Source organism: Protomyctophum bolini (assembly GCF_963924005.1).
Source record: "Protomyctophum bolini genome assembly, chromosome: 16".
Classification (NCBI taxonomy): Eukaryota; Metazoa; Chordata; class Actinopteri; order Myctophiformes; family Myctophidae; genus Protomyctophum; species Protomyctophum bolini.
In genome coordinates, this window is record NC_137877.1 from 20,504,694 (window position 1) to 20,516,746 (window position 12,053).

The window sequence follows — 12,053 nt, forward strand, 5'->3', positions numbered from 1 at the left end:
ATGGACTGTAAAGGTAATTCACAAAGCATAAACATATAACACCTATAGGCAATGAGAATGGACTGGCAGTTACATGCAGTAATGATTTATAGGCCTGTATAAATCCTGTCATAATTAAGCCAAACTGTTGCACGATAGTGTTGCACGCCAAAAATAGTATGAATGTGGCTTTAGACTGGTGCAGCGGCACTGCGCAATGGATAGACATGGTGAGATATCAATGAAGCCTGTATAGCATCGATAGGGGGAAAAAAAGCATTGTTATCTATAGCAACACTTTCATTTCATTGCAACAAATATAGCCGGCCCCAAAACCATCGCAGCAGCTAGGAACGGGACACGGAAGCGCAAAGAAACCAACAAAACATAAAGGGAAAAAGTCAAACGAAGGTGGCTCTTTTCACCAACAAGCCTGTGTTGCCTTGTAGCCTCAGCAGAGCATAGAGAGGAGATTGTTTTGCCATTCCACCTGGATTATAACGCTGATGGTACAGTTACGTGCTTATGGCTTCCTATATGACTGCAGACGTCTGATAGTGGTCTTGCTCATTACTGTATACCAGTGGTGGAATGTAGCCAAGCACATTTTCTCAATTACTGTACTTGAGTAACTATGATTTTGAGATACTTTTAGTTAAAAGAATGTATACTTTAAACATCACTACATCTCAGAGAATTGTACATTTTACTGACTTCCACTGACTACAATTGTCTATAAGAAATATGTTCACCACATAAGCCCTATTTTATATTTGCTATGCTATTTGAATATATAAGCTGCAAGCTGCTATAAAAATAATAATGAAAGGTTTTTAAATGTTTGGATAGAAATCAGTACCTTTATTTTGATACTGCAAGCATATTTTGATGCCAATACAATTTAACTCAAGTAAAAATGGTGGTATTGCTACTTTTATCCAACCACTGCTGTATACAGGTCAGTTACATGCAGGCAGGGAGAGCAGAGGGCCGGACGCACCTTGGTCAGGGCTTTCCCCACCCTCTGCCACCTCCTCCTCCTCTGTCTCCATAGGACTTTCTGTGGCAGCACTAGCCACCTGGGCCTCCAGGTGCTCCACCACCAGAGCCTGGGCCTCGCCTAGGGACTGTGCCTGCTCTAAGGGCTCGGCCGGGGGGCTGATGTCCAACAACTCAGGCTCGTCCTCCCCACTCCACTGGGGCTCGTCAAGAGCCGTCTCGGATTCGGTGGCCTCTGCACTCTCTTCCTCCTCCTCCTCCTCCTCCTCCACCTCCGTCACGTAGTCGGCTGTAAGAGCCTCGATGGTCTCTTCTTCTCATAAATAAGGAGGGGAGGGGAGGGGGGATGGTAGAGGCGGACACGTCAAGACTTACAGGCAACACAGACTTGGGTTACATGGGAACACACAGGTTTTTTTTTACCGTGGGACAACTTTCAGCTCAGGGGAAGAAGGGTGGTGGCGTACATGGGCGTTTCGACAGACAAGGGTATACACCACAGATGTATAGTATGCCGTGTGCGCGTAGAACGTGGTGCTTCGTCTCATCTTTGTGCCTTTTTATGTTGCTGGTTTGCTCGCTGTGTTCGTCTTTGATGTGGCTTATGATAAATGCATGGAGTTGTTTACATTACACCGGACCTTGCCACACAGAGAATTATTTGTATTTCACTGTCACTAAAACTAACTTGAATATGAATATTAATTGCCAATAGATTTGCGCAAACAAATCACATGTAGGTAACACAACCTCCATCTTGCTTTCCCACTCATACGCACCGTGCCTGCACAAACTGTACTGTAATCCCATCAGCAGCATTCAATAACTCTATAGGAAGATTCACTGAAATCCGTTTCAAGGAAAAACGTAAACGGCTGATACACTAACACTTTTGTTTGTAAATTATACGATACATATACTACTTGTAGATAAAATGGACTTAAGTGTCAAACACAGTGTTACCACTATTTTATGGCATGATGATCCATTCGGATGTGTAAATAAATCTGCTCTGTGCCCTGCCCGTGACTGTGATGAAATGCAAATCTTTAAATCCTGCTTAGGGGTATGGTAGTTCTGCTCAGAGCTTTTGCAGTTGCCTGTTGCACTACTGAAAGATTTTGGTATGAGTGTGCAACAATGTCTGTTATCTGTAAACTGTAAGGACGTCATGAAATGGCTTTATTGCTAATGTATTTGCTACATTTAGCTCAGAAACAGGGGTGTGGTTTTCTTGGACCAATCATAGTGCCAGTCCAGTTCCCTCCGGGCTATGGCATCTCTGGACTCTACAGACAGAACCGATCAGAGCTGACCCAAAATTACAATGCCAATTCCATTGGCATCCAATGATAAATATGTCCTCATTATGACCGTGGGTATGCTCTAAAAGTGTGGAAAAACGTGCAATGTGCAATGTTAATGATACTGTAAGAGGTGTGTGTGTGTGTGTGTGTGTGTGTGTGTGGAGCTGAAACTCTTCCTGTACTGCAGTGTGTAAGAGGCTAGTTTAGGATGGATAGTGATCGTGATGTTAATAAGGTATGACAGGGTGGGTGTGATATGGAATGGAGCCCCCCTCCATGGTGGTCTCTGGGTTATGATGGCTCCCCAACACAACACTGGGGAGATGATAAAAGGGCACAAAGGAACATGTGCATGGATGTAATCCATGCACATCAACAGTCTCTGTGTCTGCAGTGAAAGCCATTGGGACCACCACCAAATGTATACCAAGATCCATCCAATTTGGGATTCTAAAGCATGCAGTGGTTCTCAAAAAACAACCAAATCAGTTCCCGAGGGTACTGAAGTATAAAATAGGTTTAGTATATATTACCCTAAGAAATAGCAAATAGCATTAAGATAGATTATACAGATACGTATGTGCAAGACTTTTAAAGGGTGGAAACTGCAGGCACTAAATGGCTTTGGTTTACAATAAAGGAGAAAATAAACGTGACCATCGGACAAACATGAAATCTCTCAGAATTCTCAGCAAAAACACACAAACACACAAAAAAACGGACCGACTGACAACGGAGCAACAGAGAGACGGACGGACGGACGGACGGATGAACGGACGGACGAACGGACGGATGGATGAACGGATAGACGGGCTGACGGACGGAGGTAAGGAGCGGTGAAATCACAGAAAAAAAGGAGGATCGGGGCAAAAACAGAAGGAGGCAGGGTCAAAGAATAGAGGACAGGGAGGAGAGATAGAGCGAGGAGGAGAAAGAACGGCGTAAAAGGAACCATGCGCGGTTCACCTTCGATCTGTCTAAAGCCCACGACTTGCCCCGTGGGGCGTGTGCCGCCTGAGTGTGCCCACTCTGGGCTGAACAAGGGGTGGTCATAGTACTCCTCGTCGGAGTGGTAGGGGTCGTCCTCGGGCACGGACACAGATATGGAGGGGGCGAGGAACTTGCACCTCTCGCGAGAGTTTTGGAAGTGGCGCAGAGGCCCCGCCTCATCCTCGGCCCCTACATCTACAAACAAGACACACACAAAGGAAGAAGAACTGCAGGGGATATCTGACCACGCGGACTGAGATAACAGTGAACAGAGAGAGAGAGAGAGGGAGGGATAGAGAGAGAGAGAGAGAGAGAGAGAGAGAGAGAGAGAGAGAGAGAGAGGGATAGAGAGAGAGAGAGAGAGAGAGAGAGAGAGAGAGAGAGAGAGAGAGAGAGAGAGAGAGTGAGAGAAAGGGAGAGAGAGGGATAGAGAGAGAGAGAGAGAGAGAGAGGAGGGAGAGAGAGTGAGAGAAAGGGAGAGAGAGGGATAGAGAGAGAGAGAGAAAGAGAGAGAGAGAGAGAGAGAGAGAGAGAGAGAGAGAGAGAGAGAGAGAGAGAGAGAGAGAGAGAGAGAGGAGGGAGAGAGAGAGCGGAGGGAGAAAGAAGATGGAGAAACAGTAATAGGACGGATAAACGGAAGATAAAAACAATCAAATCAGAAAGGAACAAAAATAACTACAGAGGATATCTGGACACGCGGACTGAGAGAACAGTGAACAGAGAGAGAGAGGGATAGAGAGATAGAGAGATACAGAGAGAGAGAGAGAGAGAGAGAGAGAGAGAGGGGGGGGAAATAAGTTGGAGAAACAGAAATAGGAGGGAGAAACTGAAGATAAAAGGAAGGAACAAAAACAACTGCAGGGGATATCTGGACACGCGGACTGAGAGTACAGTGAACACACAGAGAGAGAGAGAGAGAGGGATTGAGAGAGAGAGAGGGGGGGTAGAGAGGAGAGAGAGAGAGAGAGAGATGACAAGGAAAGGGGACAAGATCGAGGAAGGAGACAGAAGGTGTTGGAGAAATATATACAGACAACAAGACATTTACAAAGACACAGTGACAAGCAAATGACAGCCAACCAAGGCCTGGGGGCCAGCCATGAATACTGACCAAAATTCACTTTTTTTCTTTATTCTTAATTAATTCTTAATTCTCTGTGTGAAGTAATTACGTATATAGAAATATAATAATTTGGAACATGGCTGCCCCGCCACCCGTCAACCACCACCCCCACTAGGCCTGTCACATTGACATAATTGCCTTTCATTTCATTTCATTATTTGAGATTATCGCAATAACATTGCGTAATTGTTTCCACGTTCTCATACATTAAAAACATTACAAAATGTCAGATCAGCTATATAGTACTGTCGGGTGGAAACCTCATGTCTAAATTCCAAATCCATTACTTTTCAGGATTCAAATTCAAACGTTGCAGATCTACAAGTTCAACGTGCCATCTTGTGGATCTGCTACTTTTGATGCTTTTGTGTGACACTGTAGTATGATCCAAGTAGAGCGTGAAAATAAAACACACAAAACGTTAGAATATGGAGATAGTTGGTTTCTTCCCGACTACAGCGATATTGGTATCAGTCATCGTCAGTTATTTATTTGTACAGCATATTTAAGTATAAGATCATATCTAGCCAAGCCTCTACAATTTGTATTTACAAAGCCAAAAGGGCACAAAGATAAATTCTATTTGAATTCATATGTTCCAATGTGCAATTGCCAAAAAAAACACAATTAATCGTTAGTCGCAATATTCGTATGACAAATTTGACAATTAATCGTTATGTCAAATTCTATGATCGTGACAGCCCCACTCTCCCCACCCATAGGCCTGAGACCATAGATTCTCTCTTCACCTCAGCCAATCACAGACAAGACGGAACAGACAGACAGACAGACAGACAGACAGACAGACACCGGGGGCAGGGGAAATGCAAAAAGAATTGGACGATTAAAAAACTAAAAACAGCCAGGAAGACAGAAATTTCAAGATGCAGGAAGTAAAAAAGTGGTAAATTTATGTGACGTGGAAAAGAAGACAGGGTGGACTGTTCAGCTCATTTGGGTTGTGTGTGTGTGTGTGTGTGTGTGTGTGTGTGTGTGGGGGGGGGTATTTAGATCACTGGTTATCAATGTCTTGTCTGGGGACCACAAGGTCCAAAAGTCCTTAATGGTCTGTAACTCGGCAAGAGATGAACCCATTGTACACTCTGAGTTGCGGGCCGGTGTAAAGGTAGCTCTCTACCGCAGTGACCGTCGGGGCGGTAAGTGTAAGGAAGCGGCTTTCGACAGGGTTTGTTGTTGAAACATGCATCAAGCCATAGGCTATTTTTTTAGCACCACAGTAGCCGTCTGTCAGTGTCAGCTCTTAGTTGAGTTCAGCAACTTTTTGTTCTCACCTTCCAAAAGACTGATCTCCTGACTTTATTCAACTGCCAGTCTGTAGTAATCTGTATTAGTCTGTTTGGTGGACAGCTACCTTAAATGATGACTTCACTGTTTTTCAACCTACCAGTATCTTCATATTAATAATATATGTATTCATTATAATATAGTACAAAGTTTGTCTACTCGGTCTGTGTCTCAGAGGAGGGCTGTGGACGGTTCAGAAACCCGCCTACCAGTGATATCATTGATTGGAAATCCAAATAATAGAAACTGCATGTTTTCTATTCCTGGACACTTGGCCTGCTATAATAGCAGCCATTGTTCTCGCTATAATAAACATTAAAAAAATTATCTTGTTTGAAAAAAACAAAAAACCAAACCTGCCTACAATTGATGGCAGTATTTCGTTTTTAGTATTTATTTATTCAGCACAGTATAAAAACAATACAGTGAACAAATATAAGAAGGGTAAAGTGCTAGGCTGAGGCAAAAAGCCCAAGGGGATTATATGAGGCATTGTACAAGAAATATAGAATATCCAGAATACATGATTGCAGTATTAAAATATTTATGGTGTTTTGAATAAAAGAAAACACCATTGGAGCAAACCTGTGTGCGGACTCTCTTCTCTTCACTTTCAGTATGAAAAACAAGAACACCACAAGAAAAAAAAGAAAGAAACGACAAAAACATGATTGTCGTAGGCGTGTAGGCGTGTTTCTGACGTGTCCACAGTCCTCCTATTATGAGACACAAACTGAGCATGATAAAATAGCACCGTTTTATCGTGAGCATTAGTGACGACCAATTATATGAAGATATGTTGAAAATGGGCGAAGTCGTCCTTCAGCGGTCAATTTGAGCGCCTGGCGGGGCCCCCGAACCAGACATTGTGTAACGGTGATATAGATAAGAGGGATGAAAGAGGAGGAGGGTGTGGTGTCGTTTGCTTGGTTGGTTGGTTATTCCGGGGTCAGGGGTCATGCGGGAGCACGGAGTGTGTGTGTGTGTGTGTGTGTGTGTGTGTGTGTGTGGGGGGGGTTCTGCTTTGGAGACTTGAGAGTGAAGAAGACTGACATCATCATGAGGATGAAGGTGACGTGCATATGCGTGTGTGTGTGTGTGTGTGTGTGTGTGTGTGTGTGTGTGTGTGTGTGTGTGTGTGTGTGTGTGTGTACTGTACGTGCGTGTGTGTTCGTGCATGGGTGGGTGTGATGATGACTGAGGAGGAGGTGAAAGGGAGAGGAGGAGAAAGCAGTGGATTCTCAACAGAAATAAGATGGTGATGTGTGATGAATGGAAGGGAGCCATGTTCCTGTTCTCGGTCGAAACCGCGCAACGCTTCCTGTTCTCAGAGGCCTCGATCAACCGCAACATGTTTGGTTTGTGCTCCACCAGAAGATGGACTTACTTCAGGAAGGGGTGGGTGGGGTGGGGGGTGGGGGAGTGACGCCAACGCATCCAACCACACCCCAGATCCCCCAATCACTACCAGCATCAAGCAGGTGTTAGCCAATGTACAACATTCCGGATACCAACATTTACAATACGACACACCTGGTTACACACTCACAAACACCTGCACACACTCACAAACACCTGCACACACTCACAAACACCTGCACACACACACACACACACACACACACACACACACACACATACACACACACACACACACACACACACACAGGGGTGCTCATGAGATGGGTCCTACCTCGTTCCAGGGGTCCAATTAATTGTCCTGCAGCAGGCGAGGGTGGAGGGGACGGGGGCAAGTTGGCGGTGTCTTCAACTATACAGAGAGAGAGGAGGGAGGGACAGCTGTGAGCATTTCTGTCCCGGGCCCACCAGGGCTCCAAATGGACCCTTGCAATTATGTGTACGGGTCCATTTGGTTCCATTTGCACACATACCCATCAACCTTTTCAGGCCGATCCCCGAGAATAATCATCATTGTGTGTACTCCACAGCGATGATTTGATTGGCTGAGCGCAGAATGTGGGGATAAAAAGATGAGGACGCCAAAAGTGATCGGCCGGAATGTGATGATGTATGATGATAAGATCGCCCCTCACTTCACACGAGTGTGATTTTGTGTATTCTTTGACATTTTGGCCAATGTTACCACATAATCTGATGGTTTGATAATTAGTATTACGTAGTCTTACTGTATTTTTTTAAAGGTATTAAAAAGGTCTCAACAGTCCTTAAATTGTATCTTTAATGTAATCTGGGGACCCCCCAAAATCATGTGGGGAGGGGACCCCCCCCAAAAAATCATGTAGGGACCCCCCCTTGGGCGTCCCGACACACAGAGGTGGAGAACACTGCGGTATGGCATGAGCGTTCTCGTTCTGCCATGGCCAGCTCCCCCCGGTTCTAATCCGCTGAGCTGCTCCGACAGGCTGTGTGAAGTGGCGTGCTGTGAATACAATAATAAGGCTTTTTCTGCTGACTAACTGCACCAGCGAGGAGTTTGATTCTGAGGAGAATGGCCTAAACCCTAAATGAACCGTTAGTCTGCTAAAAAGCAAAGATTAAAATAAAAAAAAGCTGCTGCTTCTGTTTTTTCTTACGTAATGCAGCGAATGCAGTGGTGGACAGTAACTAAATACATTTACTTAAGTACTGAATCTAAGAGCGAACTTGTTTTTATGCCCATATATGGAGTTCTGTGCTAGGCATTTCCAAATATGGAGTCTATATGCAGATGTCAGAACATCATTGTGATGTTCGAACAGGCCAGCTCCATATATGGGGATCTAGGGGTGATCTGGTGTGATCAATTAGATAATTTGGGTCCTGTCTAGCGCCTGAGCAGGGCCCTGTCCAGAGCCTGGGCAGAGGCTTTTGGGGTAGTCCTGGACAACCGTGTTTCCGACCGACTCAAGGCCAGGCACTGCACTCCATGTGTCGGTGTGGAACGCGTGTGTCAAATTTGTACAGAGACGTACAGAGACATGGTGCATTTATAGATACTGTAGATGTTTAGACTGATGACTTAGTTTACCTATGATCCTAGATTACTGAGGCCCTACACTGTACACTGTCTGCATTGAATTTATTACCTTGTGTTAACTTTGCTTACTGTAAGTCGCTCTCGATTCAGAGCGCCTGCATGACTACATTGGATTGGTACAAACAAACCAGGACATCCCAACGTGAAATATTCAAGTTCATTTAATTCAAACGCTAATTCAAAGCGTTTGAATTAAATGGATGAATCACATGGATGTGCGCATGTGCGTGTGTGTGTGTGTATGTGTGTCTACCTGAGGGCAGCCTTTTAGCCGTGTCAGCGTGAGTCTCTTGTTCTTCCTTCAGCACTGCCACCGCCTCTGCTGTCACTTCCTGAACGATCCGCGCTGACACTTGCTCTACACACGCACGCACACGCACACACACACACACACACACACACACATTAATCCTTTGCGAACACAAACTACTACAGGGAGGGGGGAAAACAAGTCACACAGATGACACAGTTTTATCTTGTATTTCGTCAACCAGATCGAGATGAAAGCTGCACCGCAGCATGTATCGCTCCATCACATGCAAGACATACCTGCCAACACTACCGCCTAGCGTCACCATAGAAACCGGTAGCTTCGCTGAAGGAAGCCGCTACAGGAAGTCAATTAAAAAGCCATCGGGAGCCAAGTAACTGGTGGCCTGAGTCAACAACAGGCCAGGACAGAGCTCATCAACCCAGGCTAAACACACACCTCACTGGGTCCAGTGTAGAGCTCACAACCCAGGCTAAACACACACCTCACTGGGTCCAGTGTAGAGCTCACAACCCAGGCTAAACACACACCTCACTGGGTCCAGTGTAGAGCTCACAACGCAGGCTAAACACACACCTCACTGGGTCCAGTGTAGAGCTCACAACCCAGGCTAAACACACACCTCACTGGGTCCAGTGTAGAGCTCATCAACCCCCACACACACACACACACACACACACACACACACAAACACACACACACACACACACACGATGTCACTCTTAGTTAACCTATGATACACCCTTCGAGTTCCAGTGAAGCCAAGAAAAAGAAAAACACATGGTCGCTAAAACTTGCCTCCCAGCCCCTTCCATGTTTGAGAATCTTCTAGAACGTCTCTCAATCGTTCCACTTGAGCACCAACCACCATTGCATTTTCAATGGGCTCTAACTATGGAACAGATGGATGTATTTACAAGCGTTTGTTGGCGCGATCGTGCAGCGAATGGCTCTCTCATTGCCAACGGTTGTCGATCGCAGTGAAGCTGAGTATTCTGTGACTACTTAAAAAGTAAGTGAATATGAAAAAAGCCTGGCACTGAGGTTTATCTTGGCATTGAATGGGTTAAGTACAGTATACATGTCCTCTCCCTTCTCCTTAACTGTGGTTTTCAAACTATTTCATGTCCCCAAAAATGAAATTGGCTGCAGACCCCCATCTGAAAATATGTTGTTCCAGGGACCACCCCAGAAGCAAAGTTTGAGTTAAAAACGTTCGCTCTGAAAGAACATATATTCAAAGATTTGTGCCACATTTTAAAGATTGTTCAAAAATAGCAGATCTACAAGCTTAAAACACCAAAAAGTTCCCATCCTGAATGGGTTAATGCCACTCTTCATCCTCAGAGCCATTACCCTGGTGGTGGTCACCCCTCTCATCCAGATGTCCTTTCTGTCCCTGAGAGTCACTCCCATCTCCCTCTTCCCCAACACCCTCCTCTCAGTCCCTGAGCCCCAGCCACCATGCAGTTAAAATAATAAGCAACCACGTCTATGGAAACAAGCCCAAAAGAAGCAACTATATGCATTGGATATTTGAAAATAGCTGATCTACAAGCTGCGAGCTTGTAGATCTGCTACTTTCAACGACAACGGGGGGTACCAATACATTAATTTGAGCGGGTCCTTCGCCGGAAAATGGTTGAGAACCTGCAATGATTGAAACCGGGAAAGCCTCTGTGCCATTTTAGACTTTAGCGTGTTTCGTGACACGCTGCGAGCTTGTACCGTACATCTGCAATTTATGAACATTAAATAACCACTGGTTTAGAAGGAACACTTTAGAAAAATGCCAAAAAGAAGGACAAAGTCGCATATAATAAGCAGGCCTGGCAACACATCATGTCACTCCCATCTCCATCGCTCCTTCCAGCCGTGTGCCTGACTGGAAAACGTGCCCTGAATCCTGATGAGTTGTCTGTCTCACTCACTCACTCACACACACACACACACACACACACACACGAAGCATGCACGGCACGCACGCACATACTATACACACACACACACACACACACACACACAAACACTGTAGTGCCCACACACACAGACACACTTGTGTCATGTGTGACATACATGCCGGCCAGCACACAGACACACTCTTATGAAGGCAGTCACATGCATGAGAACACACACCTAGAGGCACACACACAGGCTGTCTCGCTGGCACACGCCACAGAGTAGCTTCTACAAGGGCAATGGGTTCAATGAGACAGCAATTTCTCTGTCTAACAGAAATGCACGCACACACACACACACACACACACACACACACACACACACACACACACACACACACACACACACACACACACACATTTTGACAGCACATTTTGAATTAGTTTTAATCTTTTAAGTCATTTTTTATTTAGGTTTTGTCTTATTTAGTCATCTGAAATGTTTTAGATTTAGTCTCTAATATTTTTTTAAGATTTCAGTCAACCTTGATGGTGCCGTAATGGTTGATTTTATATTTTATACTTGCATGCTGAAAATAGCATGATAGCTATGATAGTCATCATTTGACTTAGCTATTATTTAGACTTTGTCAGTGAAAACAATATAATCAATGAAAAATGTTTGTCATAGTTTTAGTTGATGAAATTAACACTGACACACCCACACCCCCACACCCACATCCACACCCCACACCAAACACACCCATACCCACACCCCACAACAAACACACCCATACCCACAAACTCACACCCCACACACCCATACCCACACCCCACACCAAACACACCAAACACACCCACACCAACACCCACAATCAATTCACAACACATTCTCCAGGTAAACAATGGCATTCTGGCACAATAGGAAGGCAAACCCAAATGGCACAACAGAGGTAAAGTAAATAAAATAAGTCTGTCTCTGTCCGTGTGACAGCTAAGTCACGTCACGTCTGGTCTGGTGGTCGCCTCAGCACTTCCTCTGACACCATCAAGGCAAGTCTCCGACAGCCCCTCTGTCGTGACTGTTGACAAGGGAGTTAAGTCGCATAACATTAAATAGGCCATGCTGTACCGTATAGGAAAAAACTGCATTCACAGCCCTGTTTAAGCCCCATGTCAGCCT

General features: G+C 45.1%; 1 protein-coding gene across 1 annotated transcript in view; it reads right to left on the reverse strand.

Moving 5' to 3' along the window:
• map2 (microtubule-associated protein 2) overlaps window positions 1-12,053 on the reverse strand; it is a 95,268-nt gene that overhangs the window by 23,617 nt on the left and 59,598 nt on the right. Inside the window, 4 exon segments of the mRNA XM_080785935.1 lie at window positions 980-1,291; window positions 3,252-3,470; window positions 7,397-7,474; window positions 8,955-9,059. Coding sequence (XP_080642061.1) covers window positions 980-1,291; window positions 3,252-3,470; window positions 7,397-7,474; window positions 8,955-9,059 — 714 coding nt within the window.